The sequence below is a fragment of the Microcaecilia unicolor genome, chromosome 1, assembly GCF_901765095.1.
Source record: "Microcaecilia unicolor chromosome 1, aMicUni1.1, whole genome shotgun sequence".
NCBI lineage: Eukaryota > Metazoa > Chordata > Amphibia > Gymnophiona > Siphonopidae > Microcaecilia > Microcaecilia unicolor.
Window position 1 is genome coordinate 627,258,725 of NC_044031.1, and position 25,407 is coordinate 627,284,131.

Sequence of the window (25,407 nt, forward strand, 5' to 3'; positions counted from 1 at the left end):
AGTGGGCCACAACCTCTGATTCGCAGTTAACTGTGAGTAAACGTGCTTATTCAAATAAAGGACGTTTTCGGAGCGATTAGTCTTCAGGTGTAAACTGGTGTGCCAATGTTATACAACAGCAACAAGTCCTAGAGGCCTGCGTGTATGCAGGTCCATGGAGCACTTTTAGTGGGTACCGCAGTGCACTTCAGGCATGTGGACCCAGGCCCATCCCCCCCCCCCCCCCCCCACCTGTAACACTTGTGCTGGTAAATGGGAGGCCTCCAAAACCCACTGTATCCACATGTAGGTGCCCCCTTCACCCCTAAGAGCTAAGGTAGTGTTGTACATTTGTGGGTAGTGGATTTTGGGGGAGGGGGGTTGGGTGCTCAGCACCCGTGGTAAGGGAGCTATGCATGTGGGAGGTTTTTCTGAAGTCCACCGCACTGACCTCTAGGGTGCCCAGTTGGTGTCCTGGCATATCAGGGGGGCCAGTGTGCTACGAATCCTGGCCCCTCCCATGACCAAATGGCTCGGATTAGGACGTTTTTGAGCTGGGCGTTTATTTTTTTTAGCGATAATGGAAACTAAAAATGCCCAGCTCAAAAATCTTTACCACATTCTCTGGCAATGAATTCCAGAGTTTAATTACATGTTGAGTGAAGAAATATTTTCTCCGATTTGTTTTAAATTTACTACATTGTAGCTTCATCGCATGTCCCCTAGTCCTAGTATTTTGTAAAGCGTAAACAGACGCTTCACATCTACCCATTCAACTACACTCATTATTTTATAGACCTCTATCATATCTCCCCTCAGCCGCCTTTTCTCCAAGCTGAAGAGCCCTAGCCACTTTAGCCTTTCCTCATAGGGAAGTCGTCCCATCCCCTTTATCATTTTTGTCACCCTTCTCTGCACCTATTCTAATTCCACTATATCTTTTTTGAGATGCGGCAACTAGAATTTAACACAATATTTGAGGTGCGGTCGCACCATGGAGCGATACAAAGGCATTATAACATCCTCATTTTTGTTTTCCATTCCTTTCCTAATAATACCTAACATTCTATTTGCTTTCTTAGCCACAGCAGCACACTGAGCAGAAGGTTTCAACGTATCATCAACGACAACACCTAGATCCCTTTCTTGGTCCGTGACTCCTAACGTGGAACCTTGCATGACGTAGCTATAATTCGGGTTCCTTTTTCCCACATGTATCACTTTGCACTTGCTCACATTAAACGTCATCTGCCATTTAGACGCCCAGTCTCCCAGTCTCATAAGGTCCTCTGGTAATTTTTCACTATCCTCCCGCGATTTAACGACTTTGTAGAACTGCCCCATTACATCCTCCAGGTTTAGAAAGAATTCATTAAGTTTCTCCGACTCGTCAGCTTCGAATACCATTTCCGGTACCGGTATCCAACCCAAATCTTCCTCGGTGAAAACCGAAGTAAAGAATTAATTTAATCTCTCCGCTACGGCTTTGTCTTCCTCGATCGCCCCTTTTACTCTTCGGTCACCTAGCAGTCCAACCGATTATTTTGCCGGCTTCCTGCTTTTAATATACTATAATATTACTATATTACTATGTGTTTTCGCCTCCAACGCAATCTTTTTTTCGAAGTCCCTCTTAGCCTTCCTTATCAGCACTTTGCATTTGACTTGACATTCCTTATGCTGTTTCTTATTATTTTCAGTCGGTTCCTTCTTCCATTTTCTGAAAGATTTTCTTTTAGCTCCCAACACAGACATCCCACCTGCAGACAAGCTTGCCAAATACTTCAATGAAAAATTTGTAAACCTATACAACATGCTACCTCAAAACATCACTGGCATCGAAACGTTCATCGAGTGTCTGGACCCAACCCCCGGTGAATACCCAGTGGACAGACTCTGGACAAGCTTCGCTCCCCTCACTGCTAAAACAGTCAACCAAGCGCTTAATAGGTTCTCTAAGACTCACTGTAAACTGGATACCTGCCCCAGTTACCTATTAAAATCCGCTCCCCACCGCTTCATAGCAGACCTCATATCCCACTTAAACTACATGCTTCAACATGGTCTCTTCCCTAAGGAAAACAGCAACATCCTACTCACCCCAATGCCAAAAGATACCAAGAAAAAACAGACGATATCACCAACTACCGCCTAGTAGCTTCAATCCCACTGGTAGTCAAACTGATGGAAAGTGTGGTAACCAAACAACTCACTGACTACATAAACAAATTCACAATACTACACGAATCACAATCAGGATTCTGCTCTAACCACAGCACCGAAACAGTACTAATTACCCTCTTAGCCAAATTCAAACAAGAAATTGCAACAGACAACCTGAAAATTCTCGGAGTTACAATCGACCGAAATCTCACACTAGAGAGTCAAGTGAAAGCTACAACAAAGAAAATATTTCACTCAATGTGGAAGCTCAAATGAGTGAAACCTTTTTTCCCGAGGGAAATATTTCGCAACTTGGTACAATCCATGGTACTAAGCCATCTAGATTACTGTAATGGAATCTATGCGGGATGTAAAGAACAAATCATAAAGAAACTCCAAACTGTTCAAAACACAGCAGCCAGGCTTATATTCGGAAAAACAAGATTTGAAAGCGCCAAACCTGTACGAGAAAAATTACACTGGCTCCCAATCAAAGAATGTATTGCGTTCAAAATCTGCACCCTGGTTCATAAAATCATCTAAGGCAATGCCCCGGGATACATGACAGACCTCATAGACCTACCAACCAGAAACACAAGATCAACACAAGCATACATAAATCTCCACCACCCAAGCTGCAAAGGACTCAAATACAAATCAACCTATGCATCCAGCTTCTCTTATATAAGCACGCAACTATGGAACATGTTACCAATCGCCGTGAAAACAACATAAGACCACCTAAACTTCTGGAAACTCCTAAAGACTAACCTGTTCGAAAAGGCATACCTTAACGATCCAACCTAAATGCCTTTACCCCATAACATCTATATATATAAAACTCACCCTCAACGTTCTATTGGCTGCTGACGTCACTGAAGCCAAGGTTCGTATGTTTGAAGCTCTGAAGCCTCGAAAATCACAGTCTCTGGGCCCCGCCCTTGCGTCAAACGTTATGACGTTGACGGCGGAGCAATTCACCCACATCGACGACGGGTGGGGGGGGGAGGGAGCCATAAGAAAGCCTTGCTAGCACCCGTTTCATTGGCTCCAGAAACGGGCCTTTTTTTACTAGTAACAATATAAAAGTTCGTACTGGACATACCATAACTTTTCCTCCTTATGACCCCCAATGTGTTTATCACACTTGATCATAACTTTACCATAACCCCACTTTGTATTTCTTCATACCGGTATTGGCAGTCACCTCTACTGTACTATGTAAGCCACATTGAGCCTGCAAATAGGTGGGAAAATGTGGGATACAAATGTAACAAATAAATAATAGCTTCCTTCACCTTACTTTTTAACCACGGCGGCTGTCATTTGGTTTTCCGTCCTCCTTTTTAATACATGGAATATATTTGGCCTGGGCTTCCAGGATGATGTTTTTGAACAGCATCCACGCCTGATGTAAATTTATGACCCTCGCAGTCGCTCCTCTAATTTTTTTTTCACCGTTCTTCTCATTTTATCATAGTCTCCTTTTTTAAAGTTAAACGCTAACGTTTTTGATTTCCTATGTATACTTACTTCAAAGCTAATATCAAATCCGATCATATTATGATCACTGTTATCAAGCGGCCCCAGCACCATTACCTCCCACACCAGATCATGCGCTCCATTAAGGACTAGGTCTAGAATTTTTCCTTCTCTCGTCGGCTCCTCTACCAGCTGCTGCATAAAGCTCTCCTTGATTTCATAAAGGAATTTTACCTCCCTAGCGTGCCCGATGTTACATTTACCCAGTCAATATCAGGGTAATTGAAATCACCCATTATTATTGTGTTGCCCAGTTTGTTTGCGTCCCTAAATTTCCTTTAACATTTCCGCATCGTCTATTCATCCTGACCAGGCGGACGGTAGTACACTCCTATCACTATCCTTTTCCCCTTTACACATTGAATTTCAATCCACAGTGATTCCAAGAAGTGTTTTGTTTCCTGCAGAATTTTCAGTCTATTTGATTCAAGGCTCTCGTTAATATACAATGCTACCCCTCCACCAATTTGATCCACCCTATCACTACGATATAATTTGTACCCCAGTATGACAGTGTCCCACTGGTTATCCTCCTTCCACCAGGTTTCAGAGATGCCTATTATATCTAATTTTTAATTTAGTGCAATATATTCTAACTCTCCCGCCTTATTTCTTAGGCTCCAGGCATTCGCATATAGACATTTCAAAGTATGTTTGCTGTTCCTATTTACATGATGCTTAGTACTTGAAAGTATTAATTTGCAATCTTTTGTCTGATTTTTATTTTTATTTAAGGGCACCTGATCTACTACGGTCTCTTTTGCAATACCTTTGAAAAAAACTTATCCCGAACCATGCGCTTTTGAGTGACTGTCGGCCTCCCCCCCCCCCCCCCCCCCCCGTTTCTAGTTTTAAAGCTGCTCTATCTCCTTTTTAAATGCAGACGCCAGCAGCCTGGGCCCTCCCTGGTTAAGGTGGAGCCCATCCTTTCGGAATATGCTCCCCCTTCCCCAGAATGTTGCCCAGTTCCTAACAAATCTAAAACCCTCCTCCCTGCACCATCGTCTCATCCACGCATTGAGACTCTGGAGCTCTGCCTGTCTCTTGGGCCCTGCGCGTGGAATGTGTAGCATTTCAGAAAATGCTACCCTAGAGGATCTGGATTTGAGCTTTCTACCTAAAAGTCTAAATTTGGCTTCCAGAACCTCTCCCACATTTTCCTATGTCATTGGTACCCACATGTACCAAGACAGCCGACTCCTCCCCAGCACTATCTAAAATCCTATCTAGGTGACGCGTGAGGTCCGCCACCTTCGCACCAGGCAGGCAAGTCACCAGGCAATCCTCACGTCCACCTGCCACCCAGCTATCTATTTGCCTAATGATCAAATCACCAACTACAACAGCTGTCCTAACCTTTCCCTCCCGGGCAGCACTTGGAGACATATCCTCGGTGCGAGAGGATAGTACATCCCCTGGTGGGCAGGTCCTGGCTACAGGAGTACTTCCTACTTCACCAGGGTGATGCTCTCCTTCTAGGAGACCTCCCTCCTCCAAGGTAGCACAGGGGCTACCAGACTGGAGGTGGGACTTCTCTACAACAACCCTGTAGGTCTCCTCTATGTACCTTTCTGTCTCCTTCAGCTCCACCAAGTCTGCTACTCTAGCCTCAAGAGAACGGACACGTTCTCTGAGAGCTAGGAGCTCTTTGCACTGGGCACACACATATGACATCTCACCAACTGGGAGATAATCATACATGTGACACTCAATGCAAAAGACTGGATAGCACCCCTCTCACTGCTGGACTGCTGACTCCATCTTAGTGTTTTTGAGTTTTTCAAACTAGATCCTGCAGTGCCTGCTAGATTCTGTTAATGCTGTGGTACAAAGTTTTTAAAACTAAGCGGAAAAGACTGGAGATTAGTTGATAAAATTAGCTTTTTATATTTTTATTTTGCCTAACACTGACCTACAATTCCTCCTTTAAGCCCCAATCTTTAAGTTCCGAAAGCAAAATAGCGTTCACTTACCGGAGAAATGTCGCCTTCTCTCAGAACTATGGGCTGCACAGTAGAGAGAGAAGATGTCCGGGCTCGGGGCAAGGAGGTTAGATAAAACAGGGAATGGGGTAAGCCTATCTAGCCCATTATATGGGCTAAAGCCAGTATGTGGAGCCTGCCACCACACTGGTTCACCCAAAACAATAGCAAACGCTATTGAAAATAATAATAAAAAGACATTCTCTCTCTCTACTGCAGTAGCTTGCCCTCTCTGAGGTAACTTCCTGTTTCTGCTGGGGCGGGCCACACAATAGAGAGAGAATATGTCTGGGCTCGGGGCAAGGAGGTTAGATAAAACAGGAAATGGGGTATGCCTATCTATATATATATAGTTATTTATTATTATTATTTATTTATTTACTTATTTGACAACATTTTAATTTATTTGAAAGCTTCCCATATGTAAATATAAATTTCATGAAATAACAATTGAATATCACTAAAACAGCTAAAAAATTATTGTAGTTGGAGAACCAGCAGTTATATAAACTCTGTATTTTGTGCTCATTTTTTCTACACTTTTCTATACAATACATCCTGTTTCCTGATGAGTTCATCTTAACTGTTGTTGTAATCTGCCTTGGTGTTATAAAGATGGAATATACTGAAATTAAATGGAAGTAAAATTAAACTCTCCTTTCATTGGGGCACATGGAATCACATCTGCATCTGTTTTGTAGAAGTTTAAATTTTCGATGCACAAATGGATTATTCCTTGTCATCAGCAGCAGATGAATCCATTAGGAATGGGTTGTGTCCACCTACCAGCAGGGGGAGATAGAGAACACTGAAAACCATAGTGCCTCTAGGACAGCTAGCTCCATCTCAGTGTTGCCAGGTGGGCGGTTTTACCGCCCAATTGGGCGGTTTTCCACAACCCGCCGCGGGACATTTTTGCCCGCGGCGGGTTGCGGTTTTTTGGGCTCCTTTTGGGTCTTTTGGGCGGTTTTAAAAGCGTTTTTTTCGGTTGCGGGGGGCGGGGTTAGTGACGTTTTGGGCGGGGCCGATGACGGGGGCGAGGCCGATGACGGGGGAGGCGGGGACGATGACGGCGGGGGCAGGGGTGATGACGCGGGGGTGGGGGTGTCAGGGGAGGGGTTTGACTTTGGGTGGGTTTTGGGCTGGATTTGGGCTCGATTGGGTGGGAAAAAATTTTTCCACCTGGCAACCCTGCTCCATCTGCCTCTCAGTATTTCTCTATCTCCCAGCAGCGTTGGACGCAGCTTGTTCAGCTCCTTCAAGATTCTGCCTGGGGTGGCTCCTGTGCTTTAGCCAGTTGTAGCAGGGGTGTTGTGGCTAAGTGGAGCCCACTTTAAAGGCACATAGGTTCACCCTTTCCCTGCCTTACCCTTCCCCTGTGTGGATGCAGGCATATAGGTTCACCCTTTCCCTGCCTTTCCCACCCACTTCTGCCTCCGGAGTGCCTCTGTAGCTGTTTGCCTCCAACTTTCCTCACAGCGTAAAAAAAAAAATGTGCTTTTCAGCACTGCTATTTCTGAGGCTTTTCCTGACTATGCAGCGTGACCGGAGCTCATGGACTCGGTCCTTTGAGGTAAGAGCGGTACTCAGCTCTTCCAGGGAAGGCCCGCGGACGGTGTTCCGATCGGGGTGATTTTGGCGCGAAGCCACCATTTTGAATTTTATTCCGCCGTTTTTTGGCTATGGCTGCTGAGGGAGTTAAGCACTGTTCCTGTTGTGGCAAGCGCAGATCAGCAGCGGGGCTCTGTAAAACGTGCTCTTTAGACGGTAGAGCAAGTTCGAGCATGGCAAGCGATGATTCTTCCCGCTCGATGGAGCTGGCAGTGGGTGCCATCTTGGAAGCACCGCATGGCTCGACCCCCGCAGTTGCGGAGGAGTCTGAGAGCAGAGGGGCGCCTCGGGCCGAGGCTACCAGAGGAGCTCCGTTCCCCGTGGCTCCTAATTCGGAGACAGGAGGTCAGGGTGAGTTTTTCTCCCCCGAGTTTGTGCTTATTTTACATAAAGCCTTCATGCTGAAAAGAGCTCTGCCGCAGGTGTCTGACACTGTGTTGCTACCTGGTTCCCCTGCGACTGATGATGGCCCGGGGCTGATGCCAGACGTGGATGCCCCTGAGCGTTGGATGCACGCTAAGCATAGACGGGTAAATTCCCCCTCGGAGAGTGGCGCACCCCCCCCCCTGTGGTCGAGCTGTGGGGACTCTGAGGGATCTGGCAGGCTTTCGTGGTCGGAAGAGCCAGAGGAAGGTGCCGGTTTGCCACTGGATCTGGATGATCCCACTGCGGTTTGGATTTTCCACTGCGATGAGCTGCCAGCACTTATCTCTGATGCCTTACAGGCCCCCTCTATTGATGACCCTGTTCAAGGCAAGGCCTCCTCTGGTAATCCGAGGATGGCGAGTACTAAGAAGCCTGCTCATGCCTTTCCTTTGCATGACTCCATCCAAGAGCTTATTTCTGCTCAATGGGCTGACCCCGAGGGGCCCTTGAAAGTGGCCAGGGCGATGGGGCATCTTTACCCTCTGAGTGAGGAGCACTTGGCCCGTTTTTGGATGCCTAAAGTGGATGCCTTAGTCATGGCAGTGACAAAAAAGACCACCCTCCCAGTAGAGGGAAGGGTCGCCCTGAAGGACATTCAGGACCGGCGGCTGGAATCAGCGCTAAAACGGTCTTTTGAGATTTCGGGCCTAGCCTTAAGGGCATCTGTTTGCAGTTCTTATGCTGCTCGAGCCTGCCTCTCTTGGTTACAACAGGCAGTGGAACAGCCCATGGATGGTGCGGAGTCCCTCGCTGAGGTTGCACCGCGCATGGAGTCGGCCTTGTCATTTTTAGCTGACGCCCTCTATGATCTGGTCAGAGCTTCAGCTAAACAGATGTCTGTGGCGGTGTCCGCCCGCCGCCTTCTATGGCTACAGCATTGAGCAGCTGACATGGCCTCTAAGCAAAGGCTGGTGAAGTTGCCCTTTCAGGGCCTTCTGTTATTTGGAGAGGAGTTGGAGAAGATTGTTAGAGACCTGGGGGATGCTAAACCCCAGCGGTTACCTGAGGATAGGCCGCGGCCTTCTTCCAAGGGTCAAGTGGTTCCCTCCTCCTCCAGACCTCGCTTCCGTGAAGCTAGAAGTAGTCACCTGGGGCGCTCTGCTGGGTTTACTCAACATGCCCACTTTCAGCAGAGGAACTCCTTTCGCTCGGACAAATGCTCCGCAGTGGCAGACTCAAGGCCAGGAGTTCAGGGCCATCCTCCACAATGATGGGACGCCAGTCCACTCCTCCTTTACAGCTGTAAGAGGACGCCTTTCCCTCTTTCTCAAGGAGTGGACCAAGATTACCTCAGATCAGTGGGTCCTGGACCTGATCAGAGAAGGTTACAGATTGGAATTCGGTGCCCCGGTGAGAGACGTGTTTGTGGAGTCCCGATGCGGTACTGCCTTCAAACGGGTGGCGGTAGAGGAGACCTTACAAGTCTTGTTGCACCTTGGAGTGGTGATCCCTGTGCCTCCCACTGAACACGGCTGTGGTCGTTACTCCATTTATTTTGTGGTGCTGTGAAAAGGCGGGTCTTCTCAGCCCATTCTCGACTTAAAGAAAGTCAACGAATCACTAAGAGTGCGGCATTTTCACATGGAAACCCTGCGCTCCATCATTGCGGCGGTACAGCCAGGAGAATTCCTCACGCCTCTGGACCTAAAAGAAGCTTACTTGCACATTAATATATGGCCCCCGCACCAACGGTTCCTCCAGTTTGCAGTGTTGGGAAATCATTTCCAGTTTTGGGCCTTGCCTTTTGGCCTTGCCACAGCTACCCAAACCTTTTCCAAGGTAATGGTGGTAGTAGCTGCTTATCTCAGGCAAGAGGGTGTCTAGGTTCACCCATACCTCGATGACTGGCTCATCAGAACGGACTCTGCAGAAGAGAGTCATCATGTAACAGCCAGAGTGGTCTCAGTACTGCAATCTCTGGGCTGGGTCGTCAATATACCCAAAAGTCACCTGACCCCTTCTCAATCTCTAGAATATTCGGGGGTCCGGTTCGACACGGCCTCAGGGTTTGTCTTTCTACCCGACCAAAGGCGGTGCAAGCTTCAGAATCAGGTCCGTCTGCTCCTGAGGATGCCTCACCCGCGAGCTTGGGACTTTGTCCAGCAACTGTTGGGTGGTGATTCAGAACATTTTTTTTTTTAATTTCTTGTTTTTTGGGGGTCTTTTTAATATTCTTGTTTATACCACAAGAAAAATTACATAGACAAGGCACACATTCTTGTGTTATAAACCTGGTAAAAGAACAAACATGCAAAATGGCAAGAAGTACATAGCATACTGCACCAATAGTTTTCATAGGATCCCCTACCCACCCCAACAAAAAAAAAACCTACTGCTACCTGTTACTATGTAGTTAAACAGTCAAGATTCTACTGCTGGTCACTGGTGTTAGTCTCCCAAAATAGGGCCCAGATCTTCAGAAAAGAATCACCCCTCGAACAGGATAAGTCAGGGACTCCTTTGCGTTCCAAGGAACAAAGCAGAATCATAGCTGATCTCCAGTGCTGTGTGCCACTGTGCGTGTCTCTGCTGACAGCCAGTGCTGTAGAATCATCTTCCTGGCCATCAAGACTGAGCACTTTAAAAAGGCTCACATTCCGGCCAGCAGCTGTCCTTGAATCCAAAACACACCAAAATGTTGCCGAGCCGAGGGAGACCAGCCAGTTTTTCATATCTGAGAATCATGTCCATTGATCTGAGTCCAAAAAACGCGAATATGCGAACAAGTCCAGAATATATGACCCAGATGAGCCTCCACCACCGAACATCTCAGACAAGTATCATCTGCCCGCAGAGTTGCACAAAAGGCTCAATGAGGAGAAATGCGCAACCATAATAAGAACTTATATTGGAACTCCCAAAGGAGAACACTTTCAGTGAAGGAATTTGCATTAAAAATGCAAGTTTTTAGTTGGTGAACATTGAGACCAACATCCAATTATTCCCCAGACCATTTCAGATACGTAGTCATATTCAGGCAAATTACATAAGTAACTGTGGTAGTTTTTCAAAGGAATAGACAATTGTGCATGTAACCCATACATAGTGTTAAAACAATCCCAGACTTCAATCGAGGCAGGGATCTAACATAATGTTGCAATTGAGCATATGCAAACTGATCATTAGCAGGTAAATCATATTCTCCACATAGATCCTCAAATGTCGGACGAACCCCCACCCCACCCCCATCAAGCACATGGTAAAGATGTACAATCCCCTGAGCTGACCACCACCAGTTGACAGGTGAAGTACCTCCCACTGGAATACCTACATTCCTGGCAATAGGCAGCATGGGGGAGACCGTACTGGAAAATGCATGGAACGTACACAGCCAGCAGCAAGCCTTGCGCAAGGACCAAAAAAATATAGGAAAAGTGAGAAGGAGCTTGCTCTATACCCACAGGAGCCTGTAACCAATAAGCAAAGTTTTGGGAACGGAACAGCCTTATCTCTGTGCTGGTGTGTGCCCCAAAACCAATCCATGATGTGGCACATGCAACAAGCCACTGAAAACAATCTAATATTGAAGAGGCCCAGTCCTGTTGGCGCGGGAGCATCAGTCACACTGCCGGGATGTGGGCATGCTGCCCGTGCCATAGATAAGTGGACAAGAGTCTATGTAGAACCTATTCATGTTTATGTTTCAGAAAAGGGGAGAGAGTCTGAAGCACACAGACCCCATTTCGGGATAACAATCATATTAAAAAGGGCAATACGGCCTTAGAGGGAAAAGTGCGCTACCGCTGCAAAAGATTCCTGGTTGCTACCCACAATAGGTCTATATTATTGGATTATAATTGGGACAGATCAAGAGAAATGTACACCTCTAAATACTTGAATTTCTCGGATGCCCACTGAAGAGGAAATGCATCCGCCCATTCCTCCCAAATGGTGGTCTGCTCAAGTAGGGCTATGGATTTCTGAAGATTTAATCGAAACCCCGAAACAAGACTGAATTCATCAATTATACTCAACACGTGGGGTAACACCAGCTGAGGCTGTGTGAGTGTAAGCAACAGATCATCAGCAAAGGCCAGCACTTTCACAGATAACCTCAGGAGCGAGATACCTGAAACTTCATGATATGGACCCTGAACTGAATCATATGGAGCAGAGGCTCCAAATACAACAAAAATAAAAGAGGCAAGAGAGTATATCCATGACTGGACTGCGAGAAAAGTGTAGACACTATTCACCAATAGGGCAGCAGTGGGCTCATGATACAAAGCAGTGACTGCCTGAAAAAAAACACCCCTTCACCCCCACATAAGTGAGAACCTGGAACAAATGGTCCTATTTGACCTGGTCAAACACTTTTTCAGCATCCAAGCTGACCTGTCACAAAGGCTTCTGGGTTGCTCGACTCTGCACTAGGGATAGGAGCACATTCCAAACAGACTGACAGCCTCGAACAAAGCCCACCTGATGCTCTCCCACCAAGGAGGAAACATGAGCAGCCAGCCAGTCTGCCAAAACCCGAGCTAGAATCTCGATGTCCACATTTAGCAAAGAGATGGGTCTGAAAGACTGTGGTCTATCATGCGCTTTGCCCAGTTTCAGTAGCAATGAAATCAAAACCTCATTAGCATTTGGGGAGAAGAAACCCCGGTCTACCACTGAGTTGTCATACACCACCAGAATGCCACACAGCTGAAGGGATAACAATTTATAATACTCCATGGAAAAGCTGTCAGGGCCCGGGGCTGTGCCAGAGACATGGTTTTAATCACTTTTTCAAAGAGCGGCAAACTTAATTGGTATACGAGAGTCTTCCAGATAGTCCAATAGCAATGGGCCCAGAGCTCCAGAGGCAGAAGAATACATAGTTGAAAAATAGTCATAAAAAATTGGGCAACTTCCTGGGGGCGGTGGACTGGAGACCCATTCTGAGCCAACATGGTGGAGATAAACTGCCTGGGGGACTAGGATCTCTCAACTTGGGCTAACAATTTGCTGGACTTGTTCCCATAATGATGAAATTTAAATTTACGATAGAAGAGGTGTTTTTTTTTGTTCATGTATAAGCGAGTTCAGGGCATCCAAGGAGGCCATCATAGCATAGCATCTCTAGTGGCTGTGAACGGTACCCATATGTATGCCTGCATGGCCGTCCAATATTCCTGCTCCAATTTAACTATGCCCTGCGTAAGGTTCTTAGAATGTGCACTCAAATAAGTAATCAAGTCACCTCGCAGGACTGCCTTGGAGGCCTCCCAAAACAATATGGGGGAGTCACAAAGTCACAATGTTCTGCATTCGTGTCAGGATAAAAGGCCCATCTTTGCCCCAAATAGTCCTGAAGGTCCAATCCTGTGCCAAATATGTGGGAAATCTCCATGTTTTGTCAGGTTCCCCCCCCCAGCTGAAGTCCAAGTCCAAATCTACTCAAATTATGGTATGGTCGGAGATCGCCATAGGACCTATCTGTGCCCCCTGGGACTGGGAGAGCAAAATATAGTCTACCGCGACCAAGTGTGGTGGGTTTAGAAAGGTATGTGTAATCCTGCATGGTGGGATGCAGTAGCCACCAGGGATCAAGATCTAGAGTTTTACAAAGGTGGAGCAAGCCCCTGCCAGTCCAATGTAGGATACCACACTTGGTTAAAATCCCCGCAGCATGAGCCAGGGTGCATCTGAATATTGAAGCCCCAAATTTTTCCTTGCGATTATTAGGGCCAGAGATCAAACTCATGTCCCTGATATTGATGGGTTTTATGAATTCTTTTAGGGACACTTTTACTAACCCACGTGTCTACGCACGCCCAACGCGTGCCAAAATGGAGTTACCACGTGCTCTTGTGGTAATTTCATTTTTGGCACACGTCCGAAAAATTATTTTCGGACGTGTATATTGGGCACTTGCCAAGTGGCATTTGACGTGCATAGGTCATTACCGCCCGGCTACTGCGTGAGACTTTACCGCTAGGTCAATGGTTGGCGGTAAGGTCTTAGACACAAAATGGACGTGCGACAATTTTCATTTTGCCGCACATCCATTTTCAGAAAAAAAATTAAAAAGGCATTTTTTACAGGTGTGCTGAAAAATGATTTTGTGCACACCCAAAACACGCGTCTACACTACCGCAGGCCATTTTTCAGCACGCCTTTGCAAAAGGGCCCCTTAATCTGTAATGCTGTCTGTACCCTTAGTTGTAATCCACTTTGAGCCATTGATGTTGGTTAGGGAGAACAGAAAGTGTGATTCAATTACATTAAATTAAATCTGGGTCAATGATATTACAGCTGGAATGTTTATATTTTTTAAAGATTTGATTAATTGCTAAATCCCGGAAAATCCAAATCTTAGCGATTTACAACATTTTAAGAAAAAAGTCAGGGAAGGAACTCCAAAATAAAAACTGGAGAGGGCACTGTCATTCAAAAGAACACAGTCATTCCACATCCCATGAACACTATAGAAACAATAAAATCTAAAAATACAAGTAAAACTGTATAAATATATATTTGTAAATATATATTAGCATTATTATAGTACTTGTTATGACCACTGTTGCTTCAATGCCCAGCAGCATTAACCCATATTAGAACAAAAATGTGTGGGCCCGATATTTAGCCGGCGGTGGACAGTGTGTTTGCTGTCCACTGCTGGCGTTAAACCCAGATATTCAATGCCAGGCCATTTCTAGCAACCAGCATTGAATATCCGGGTTTATTGTGGCCATTAAAAAGTTAACTGGCTATGCCAATATTCAGCACTAACTGGTTAACGTTTTAGTGGTCAAAGATAGACCTGCTGTTTAAGTGGCCTTTTTTGACCCCTCAGCATAGCCGGTTTGATGCTAAATATCCACTAGGTTGTGCAATATAGCCTAACTGAGATATTCAGCAGGAGATAACCGGTTATCTCCCACTGAATATCCGTGGTTAGGCTTTCAAACACTATTTAACTGGCCAGGAGCTGTTCCTAGTCAGTTAAATAGTTTTGAATATCTCATGGTCTTCTCTGTTTAAAAAAAAAGTAGTTTTAAATATTGGGGAGTGTATCTTTAAATTTCTTTTAAATTGTTTCAGGGAGGGTTTGGAGCACAGATCCATAGGAATGAAACTGCAAAGATTGAAGTCTCCTTAATGTTATTTATCTGCTATCAGTGTCATTTTTAATGTGAATTTTTTACATTTCCAGCAGGTTGGACTATCTTTTACATCATTGCCTTCATCTCTGCACTGAAGATAGCACCTCATGTCATGTCCAGAAGGGCAGCTTCTCTGTGCATAGCATTAGAAAAAAGATGGTCTTCTGCGGTTCCTGCATTCAGGGAATTTCATCTTGAAGACTTCAGTAAAATAAAGCAGAAGAGGAGGACATGGGAGGCTGAGGCAAGATCCCCAAGTCAAGAAAAGGGGAAGGATTCCTTGTCAAACAATTAATACTGCTTCAGTTCACAGTGAGCAACTGGTGTTACATGGATCTCCAGACTGGAAGAGGTGGTAGACACTGACCAAGGGGAACATAGTGAGAGCCCCGACCATCGAGCCCAGCTGCACTGTGGCACCACACCATACCAGTGCATGGTGTCCCTCTCCTCTCAGAATCAACCCAATCATCACCTTCACATAGGATAAGAGGCCCACAAAGAGGACCCAGCACAGGACCTGGAGGGGAGAAGAAGACAGAGAGAGTGAATGCTTGGGAAGGTTATTGTAGGAGTGATGGCCGGATCTGGCCTGTATCGGTACTGGATATGGGCTGATGGGACTACCTCAAGACCTGTGCATATTTAATCAAGGACTTTGGCTTCTTTATACCACATTTCAAACCAGAGCTTTTACAGAACTTTTATATATTCTCTTGCACTGTGCCTTAACTACAAACTGTCAGCTCCTGCTTGCAATATACCAAAGATGCTGGAATAACTGTTTGAGACAGGATGCAGGGCAGTAGATAATTGCTTGTAACATTTAGTAGCCAAGGCTTGTACACAAAATCAGCCTGCACATAGACGCTACATGAATAGAAGATAGTCTGGGAGTGTCGCCACCCCCACCCTGCATCTCTGAGCCTTAAGCTCCATTGAGCCTTATCAACTCTGTGAAAGAAGCATTGTGTGATTATGTGTGTGTGTGCTAAAACGCGGCGATAAGTTTCGTTTTCCTTGCCAGTATCATTTCAGTGTTATGACGTGTGCATGTACTGTAAGAACTACAAATGTTTACTGCGCATGACAACTGTGATGTATAAGGGGCCTAATGCGCAGGCCCATAAGGGAGGTATAAATGTAAGTGTCAGCTGGTTTCTGACACACAGTATCCTGAGACGGAACTCAGTACTGTACATTGCTAGCAATAAAGCTGTCTTGCCTATGGAACCAGTTGCCTCTTGTCTCCTGATTTACTCAGCCGAGGGTCCTGTTACATTATGACTCATTTTATTCTTTTAATTTTTGTTTAAATTTCTATAAACCACATTGAATATTTTTTTATTATGGAAATAGTATAGAAATATAAAACAGAATAAAATAGGTAAAAGGAAGAAGAAGTAGAGATTGAAAGGAGGGAGAGGCATGAGAGAGAATGAAGAGAAAAAGGTTGTTGGGGCAGGGTTGGGTTAAGTTGGAGGGAGCAAGGGGGGTAATAAGCATTGTTAAAGGACTATATAATAAAGCTGTTTTATTTAGGCCAGTGCAGGGTACCTAGTAATGAGACGCAAAACATGCAAACGCATGTAAAACAGCTCATTTCTATGTAAATACTATAATATGGTTTGCAGTGAACAACTGTGCACACTGCAAGCTATGTTATAGCACGAAAATTAACCCTAGCAAGAAGCTGAGGTTATTTTTCCATCCTGGGAGCATTGGGGTGTCAAGCCACAGCCTGATGCTCCTGGACCACATGTTAACCCAGAGCACCCCCAGCTCAAAGCACAAACCACCTTTTGTGGCTACCCCCAAAATCAAACTCTCCCCAACCTGAAGGGCCCCTAGAAGTGTGGAACCCCCACCAGGAAGTTCCCCCCCACTACTGGAAGATTCCTAAAGGCCCCCCCCCCCCCCCCCCCCCCAGTCCTAGCTTTGAATATCCCTTGTCCTTAGTGGGCCAAGCAGGAACAATCCCCAGTCATTCCTGCCCTCGCCAGCTTTGATTTCAAAGGAGGAGACAGGAAGCTTGTACTGATCCAACAGGAACAGCGATGGATCTTTAAATTGAAAACTCTATACACTGCGGGGTTAAATACAAGAGTAGAGCGGATCCATTTCTTTTAAATCAAAACCAGGTTTACCCAGTTTGGATGACGTCAGATGCCAGTGTATTTAGACAGGAAGCAGGAAGTGGGAGTTGTTTCCGGGAAATTGAACGACTAGTAGTGAAGTGAGGGACTGAGAAGACGCTTGACATACCATTGAGTTGGAGAATAAGCTACTAATTGTGTTATTGTTTGAATTTAGAGTCGCCAGCCATAAATTTGTATTACCACGGACCCTGAAGCAGGACAACAGAGATTTTGTGTCCGAAACCTGGGCCAGTGACGGAGTGGCGACAGGAGAATGCAGTGATTGATAAGATAAGTGGTGCTTTCACCGAAAGCTATGTAAAGTTATTTAAAGATTGACTTTATGGAGGTTTTTGCCAAGGATGACAGATAGAACTCCTTGAAACTATTGAGCTGTATAACCAAAAATACGGAGTCTGTTGAGGCTTTTCCTCCGGTACAACACAGCTGCTATGTTAAGTGCATGGTTAGGTTTTAAGAAGATAAATCCCTAACTAATGCTCAAACAAAGTTTGTAGGTATTTCTGGGACATAGACTGTAGAAGTCCGCCCAGCACTATCCTTGCATTTCAGCTACCGGAGTTGCCATCGAAGCCCACTCCAGCCTGATCCCATCTTCACATTTGTGGGACACAGACCGTAAATCTTTGCCTGGCACTGTCCTCATGTCCCAGCTAATGAAGTTTCTGATGAAGCCCTTTCCAGCCCACCCTAACCAGATAGTCATATACGAGACACAGACTGTACAAGTACCCTGCACCGGCCTTAGTTCTTCACAGCCGAAATCACCATCTAAGCGCCACTCGACAAATCCGTACTCATACAGCCATTTAAATTTTGGGTTTTTAAATATACCATCCATTTTCTGTTTAGGCTTTTAGGTAATTCTCAACTGTATGAGCAGGTTACTCCTATTTTGTATCCTGCCTTTACCCAAAATGAGTAACAAAAAAAACATAACATACAGTTCATTAAACATAAAAACACACACAGGATTCATCAAATAATAATTAACAATCAGTCCAGGTAAGACATAGGTACAAGAGTAAACCTCATTCTTCCAAAAAGATCTCCATAAAATAATGAGTTCTCAAAATTGTTTAAACTGCTCAGTATTATCACACAGTCTTAAATGTCCAGGCAAAGATTCCATAATGAAGGAACAGCAATCGACAAAGTTCACAGCTTTGTATTATCATCACATTGGAGAAGGCACACAAAATTTGATTGAGTTTTCCAAATCGTAATGATCGACCTGGTTGATATATTTTAAATCTTTAAAAAGGTAATCAGGAACCATCCCATGTACATGCTTGTGTAATAATATAAGAACCTTGAAAACAATTCTGAACTTAACAGGTAGCCAGTGTAATTTTTGTAACACTATCAGGCTTATTTTTGAAAGAGGACAACGCCCATCTTTTGACACAAATGGGAAGATGGGCGTCCTTCTCCCAGGGTCGCCCAAATTGGCATAATCGAAAGCCGATTTTGGGCATCTCTGACTGCTTTCCGTTGTGGGGATGACCAAAGTTCCCGGGGGTGTGTTGGAGGCGTAGCGAAGGCAGAACATGGGCGTGCCTAACATAAGGGCGTCCTCGACCCATAATGGAAAAAAAAAGGGTGTCCCTGACGAGCACTTGGATGATTTTACTTGGTCCTTTTATTGTTACAACCAAGCCTCAAAAAGGTGCCTGAACTGATCAGATGACCACCAGAGGGAGTCGGGGATGACCTCCCCTTAGTCCCCCAGTGGTCACTAACCCTCCCACCCTCAAAAAAATTATTTAAAAAATATTTTTAGCCAGTTTCAGTTCCATCGCAGCAGTGTGCAGGTCCCTGGAGCAGTTTTAGTGGGTGTAGTGCACTTCAGACAGGCGGACCCAGGCCAATCCCCCCCACACCTGTTACACTTGTGGTGGTAAATGTGAGCCCTCCAAAACCCACCACAAACCCACTGTACCCACATCTAGGTGCCCCCCTAAGGGCTATGGTAGTGGTGTACAGTAGTGGGTTTTGGGGGGCTCAGCACACACGGTAAGGGAGCTATGCACCTGGGAGCAATTTCTGAAGTTCACTGCAGTGCCCCCTAGGGTGCCCGGTTGGTGTCCTGGCATTTGAGGGGGACCAGTGCACTATGAATGCTGGCTCCTCCCACGACCAAAGAGCTTGCATTTGGTCGTTTCTGAAATGGGCGTCCTCAGTTTCCATTATCGCCGAAAATCAGAAATGACCAAGTCTAAGGACGACCATCTCTAAGGTCGACCTAAATTTCCAGATTTGGGCGTCCCCGACCGTATTATCGAAACAAAAGATGGATGTCCATCTTGTTGCGATAATACGGGTTTCCCCACCCCTTCACGGGGACGTCCTGCGAGGACGTCCTCAGAAAAACGTGGGCATCCGTTTCGATTATGCCCCTCTGTGGGGCTCATTTTCAAAAGAGAAAAACATCCAAAAGTGGCATAAATCTGCATTTGGATGTTTTTCTCACAAAAACATCTAAATTGGTATTTTCAAAACCAATATTTAGATGTTTTTCTATGAAGTCCATCAGAAGTGTATTCAAATCACAAGGCGGCATGTTAAGGATGGGATCTGGGCGTTCCTGACACTTGGACGTTTTTCAGCCATAATGAACAAAACAAAACCGTGCAGGACTAAAACTAAGTGTTATGATTGGGGTCTGAACCCCTCTCAAACTTACCTCTTTCCTGGGGGTCAGCTTCTTAGCTGGCTTCTGTTTCTTTTCTCTGTCCTTTCTGAGCTGGCTCTGTCTCTCTGTGCTGGCAGCTTCCAGCAGCATGGGGTTAATTGTTTTACTTTACTACAGCTGTGTGTTGCCTGAGTTGCTCTACCTCTCTTTGGGTGTACTGGCTTCAAGTGTTTCACGGTTTTGCATTGGTGTGGGTTGGGCCTCTCTGGGTCAGTGTGCTTTTGCCTAGGTCTAGGGAGTGTGACATCATCAGGGAGGGCCTTGATAAGGAAGTGGTGTTGTTTCCTTCAGAGCCTTTGCAACAGTGGTGTTTGCTGTAGGTAGGGTGGTGCAGTGTGCACTTCTGACGTTGTGTCTAGTTTCCCTGCTTGCTTTTGCTAAGGTCCAGGTTAGTGTTAGTGCAGTGTGCACTGGTGACTGTGTGGTTAGCTTTCCTGTTTTTCCCTTATGGTTCCCCTGCTTTTCCCTCTTGGTTTTGGAAGCATTGCTATGTGTAGGGCTGTGGAAGCTCTGTTGCTGATAGAAGTACTTCAGGGTTTGGTGTTGTTAGGAACACTGCAGAGTTTGCTGTTAGAAGTACTTCTGGTGTTTGTGCTATTGGGAGCATTGCAGTCTTTGCTGTTGGTGTTTGGTGATTTAGAAGCACTTTTGGCTTATGTGTTAGCTTCACTGCTTTTTCCTTGTGGCTCCCCTGTCTTCCCTTTTAGTGCTAGGAGCTCTTCTGGTTGCTTGCCAGAGTAGTGCTTAGGAAGCACCTTGTTAGCTGTATCTAGCTTGCTAGAGCAGTGCTTAGGTAGCTGGTTAGTTCTGTGTTTAGCTTATTAGTGTAAAGCTCTGCTTGTAGCTTGGTGCTTAGTAGCACCTGTGTTAGCTTTGTGTTTAGTTCCCTGCTCTGTTAGTCTAGGGCTTAGGAAGTCCCTTTCTTGAGCAGGGATTAGGAGCTCCTGTTTAGTATAGGGCTTAGGAAGTCCTTTTGTCAGTTACTGTTAGGAACACTCCTGCTGGTTTAGGGCTTGGGAGCACGTAGATCAGTTTAGGGTTAGGAGCACTTCTGTTTCCAGTCCTGGTCCCTATGTCATCCGGTATCCAGTAAGTCCTGTCGGCTACTCGAACCCAGGAGCTCAACTCTTGGGGGGCATAGTAGCTAAGTACAGGTGAAGCTGTTGGACCAGTCCAGTGTGCTCCAGTCCCGTGTTCCGGTCCTGTGTCCTCCAGTCCGGGGGACCAGTCCAGGGTGTTCCAGTCTGGTGTGCTCCTGTCCAGTGTGTTCCGGTCCGGTGTGTGTTCCAGTCCTGTGTCCTCCAGTCCGGGGGATTCCAGTCCATGTGTTCCGGTTCGCTGGGCAGTGCCTGCAGTCCCTGCCGGTGTGCTTACCCAGTGTTGGTTGGTGGGTTTTGCCTGCTGCTGTCGCTCCTCGTCAGCAGCCCAAGGGCTCACGTTTGCTCCAGAGCCCGGCCCCGCGGGCTCTGAACCTGAGAACCTGACACTAAGATATTTTGAGCTAGACCTGTTTTTATAACGAATAAGGCACAAAAGATGCTCTAAATGACCAAATGACCACTAGAGGGAATCAGGGATGACCTCCTCTTACTCCCCCAGTGGTCACTAACCCCCTCCCACCCCCCCACTCCTAAAAATGTGATTTAAAACATTACTTACCAGCCTCTATGCCAGCCTCAGATGTTATACTCAGGTCCATTAAAGCAGCATACAGGTCCCTAGAGTAATCTAGTCATGGGTAGTGCACTGCAGATAAGTGGACCCAGACCCATACCTCCCCCTACCTTTTACACTTGTGGTGGAAACTATGAGCCCTCCAAAACTCACCAGAAACCCACTCTACCCACATATAGTTGCAGGACCGTACCAACTCGGTAAGCGGGGTAAGCACCGCAGGGGGGCGCTGACCTCTGGAGGGGGGTGCTGACCTCTGGAGGGCGCTGCCGCGCCATGCTTACCCTCGCTGCTTACCACAGCTCCTGGACCCCGACAGCAGCCCTTTTATTTAAATTTACCTCCGACGTTGTTCCCTCAGTGTCCCGCCCTCGCAAGGAAATGACGTCAGAAGAAGGCGGGACACTGAGGGAACGAATGAGTGGGAAGGGAAGGCTGGTGACGTTGGCAGCGCTTTCACTGACGCTGCACAGCTGCTGCCACGATGGAGGTAAATTTAAATTAAATACAAGAAACCAGACAGAGGGCGGGCAGGTGGGCATGGGAGGGCAGGGGAGAGAGGAGAATTGCTGGATAAGGAAGGATGGAGGAGGGAATGGCAGAGAGGGACAAGGATGGACATGGATGGGAGGGCAGGGCCCAGGGAGAGAGGAGAAATTGCTGGACATGGAGGGGAGGGGAGAGAGGAGAATTGCTGGATATGGATGGAGGGGAGGGAAGGGCAGAGAGGGACATGGATGGACATGGATGGGAGGGCAGGGCCCAGGGAGAGAGGAGAAATTGCTGGACATGGAGGGGAGGGGAGAGAGGAGAATTGCTGGATATGGATGGAGGGAAGGGAAGGGCAGAGAGGGACAAGGATAGACATGGATGGAGGGGAAGGGAGAGAGAAGAAATGCTGGGCATAGATGGAGGGGAGGGAAGAGAGAGAGGAAGGAGATGAGATGAGGGAAAAGGGAGAAAACCTGCACATGGATGGAGAAAATAGGCAGAAGCTGGATCCACTGGACAGTCTGCAAAGGACCCAGCTTTTACTTACGGATGTAAGGCAAGAAATGAAGAAGAAAGGAGGAAAGTAAAGAAATAAATGGAAAGGAAGCCCTGGAAACGGAGTTAAGAGGACAGATAGCAGCAGAATCAGGTACTGGGCCAGCATGATCAAGTCACCAGACAACAAAGGTAGAAAAAAATCATTTTATTTTCATTTTAGTGTTTGGAATATGTCCACTTTGAGAATTTACATCTGCTATCTTATTTTGCAATGTATAGCAATTTGTTTCTAAGAATATTGCTGACAATTCCTGTCAGTGTAGCAAGTGGTGAGAGATCATTTTCACGGTTAAAAATCATAAAAAATTATTTGCGATCAAGTATTTCGCAAGAAAGGCTTGTAAGCCTTGCCATGATTGCTATTGAGAATGATATATGTGCCCAGTTAGATATCAAAGATTTAATTACTAATTTTGTGAACATGAAAACACGAAAAGCTAAGTGGTTGTAAACCCTCTATTTGTTGAGCAATCCCACAAAGATGCACTCCATCTTTCAGCTCCTATTTCCTTTGCATCTTGTGGCACATGGGGGGGGGGGGGCGCCAACTGATAGTCTGCAGGAGGGCACCAGAGACCCTAGGCATGGCCCTGTATAGGTGCCCCCTTCACCCATAAGGGCTTTTGTAGTTGTATACAATTGGGGCTAGTGGGTTTTGAGTTTGCTCAGGAGACAAGAGAGCAATGGTGAGATATTTATCTGGTAGTATTTATTTGAAGTTTTTAATCACATTTTTGAGGGGTGGAAGGGGGTTAGTAAACACTGGGGAGTAAGGGGAGGTCACACCTGATTCCATCCAGTAGTAATCTGGTCATTTAGGGCACTTTTTTGGCTTATTTGTTAATAAAACAAGTCTAGACCAAAACATCCAACATATAGCCCTGGATGGTTTTGTTTTGTTCCATTATGGCAGAAAAAATGTCCAAGTGTTAAGAGCACCCAGATTCCGCCCTTAAAATGCCCCTATCACGCCCCCTTGTGATTTGAACATACTATATGAAGATCAAAAACAAACAAAATTTTTTTAATTATCCAACATCTCTCAAGTAGCAATCTATTAAACCAAGGTTGTGAAACCAAAATGAGCCAAAATGGAACTGTGCACAGCAAAAAAAAAAGTCACTTATCTGACCATGTTTCTTCTTCAAATTTCGCCAAACAAAATAGCTGCGTCTTAATAAATCATCCTCAACAAGGTATCAGGATTTGCCTTGTTTGCTGCATCAGGAGGAACAGTAAGCTCTTGAGCTGCCTGATCCAAGATAGCAACCTGGTAACCTACGCTCCACCCATTGAGATGATGTATCAGACCCTAAAATAAATTAAATGTCCATGAGCTTTCTATAAGATCTAAATCAATAAAGTACTTCCCACTCCATTGGGTCATAAAGTACATATGGATTTGCAGTTGAAAAATCCATTTTTGTTCATGTTGAAGGGTTTTAGAAATGTCTCCTCTCCTTCCATTATCGCTTATTTGATCAATAAACATACATCTCATCAAACTTATATTGATGTTCCTGACAATGTCGCACCAGAAGGGGCTTCTAGTTTACCAGCAGTGATACAGTGTTTATGCTCTATAAGTCTCGTTTTCAGCATGCATTTTGTTTGACCATTATACTTCACATTACATAGACACCATAATCATATAAATGACCGCCCTAGAGATGCAACGGTATCTATGTGGGATGCAGAGAACAGCTCACGAAGAAACTCCAGACAGCCCAAAACACAGCAGCCAGACTGATATATAGTAAAACCCGATTCGAAAGTGCCAAACTCCTCCGACAAAAGCTGCATTGGCTCCCAATCAAAGAAAGGATTATCTTCAAAATCTGCACTTTGGTCCACAAAATTATATATGGCGTAGTCCCAGGATACATGACAGACCTTATAGATCTACCATTAAGAAACAAGATCGGACCATCACGATCCTACCTAAACCTACATTACCCAACCTGCAAAGGACTTAAATACAAAACAACTTACGCATCTGGCTTCTCCTACTTAAGCACACAACTATGGAATGGACTCACTAAAGCTGTGAAAACAATCCACGACCACCTGAACTTCAGGAAATCACCCTCTTCAAAAAGGCCTACCCCAATGATTCATTTATTTATTTTATTTATTTATTGCATTTGTATCCCACATTTTCCCACACATTTGCAGGCTCAATGTGGCTTACATTGCTCCGCCATGGTATCGTCATGACAGACTAACATATACAATTGGTAATTACATAAGAACATGTAAACCCTTCGCCCAGCAACATAGCATGATCAATGATCGTACCGGACAATATATAATCCTCATTACCTTCGACCCTCTATAACTACCTCATTCAAGCACTATATAACCATGTATTTGTTATCAACTGACCTGGCAAATGCCTTGACGGTACTATGTAAGCCACATTGAGCCTGCAATAGGTGGGAAAATGTGGGGTACAAATGTAACAAAGAAATAAAATAAATGCATGTGATGGAACAAATCAATTGAATCATTTGTTGCTTTTCACTCCAAAATTGTTTTGATTCAATCGTAACAGCACAAATTACACATTTGCCACATTTTTTATGTTCCGCCGGCTCAGAATTAGCTACTGTCTATACATCAGATTGACATAACATGTCAGCCAAGTTGTACTCCGAGAGTAAGACAACATACAATGAGACTTGCTAATTTTTTTCTGTTTTTGATATTTATATACTTGTTTTTTGAGGAGCAATTTTTTTCTTCCAATTTTTATGTATGTGTGAGTTTTTCATTGCTCTCTTTTGCCGAGTGTATGTCTAGGTAACCTATGATAGGAGGCCACATGAGCGTAGTTGAGATTTTATTTCTTTAATAATAAAATGTTATATATGTTCAAATTATCTCTCATTAGCAATCCAGCAAAAGATTATTAAAGACATTTTACATTATGTGACATCTTTTGCTTTCCAATTGAATCTTTACTGTTTGGTATCTTCTTTAATGCAATTTATAATTCTAAAGTATGTATATATTTACAGCTCCTCCTGTCC

General features: G+C 45.3%; 1 protein-coding gene across 3 annotated transcripts in view; it reads right to left on the reverse strand.

Moving 5' to 3' along the window:
* Positions 1 to 14,662: 14,662 nt before the first annotated feature.
* The window catches only part of LOC115481494 (riboflavin transporter 2-like), a 62,661-nt gene continuing 51,916 nt past the window's right edge, over positions 14,663 to 25,407 (reverse strand). For all 3 annotated transcript variants that reach the window (XM_030220687.1, XM_030220668.1, XM_030220678.1), the window contains one exon: positions 14,663 to 15,317. In XM_030220687.1, coding sequence (XP_030076547.1) covers positions 15,105 to 15,317 — 213 coding nt within the window. In that variant the 3' untranslated portion in view covers positions 14,663 to 15,104. The remainder of the gene's footprint in view (positions 15,318 to 25,407) is intronic.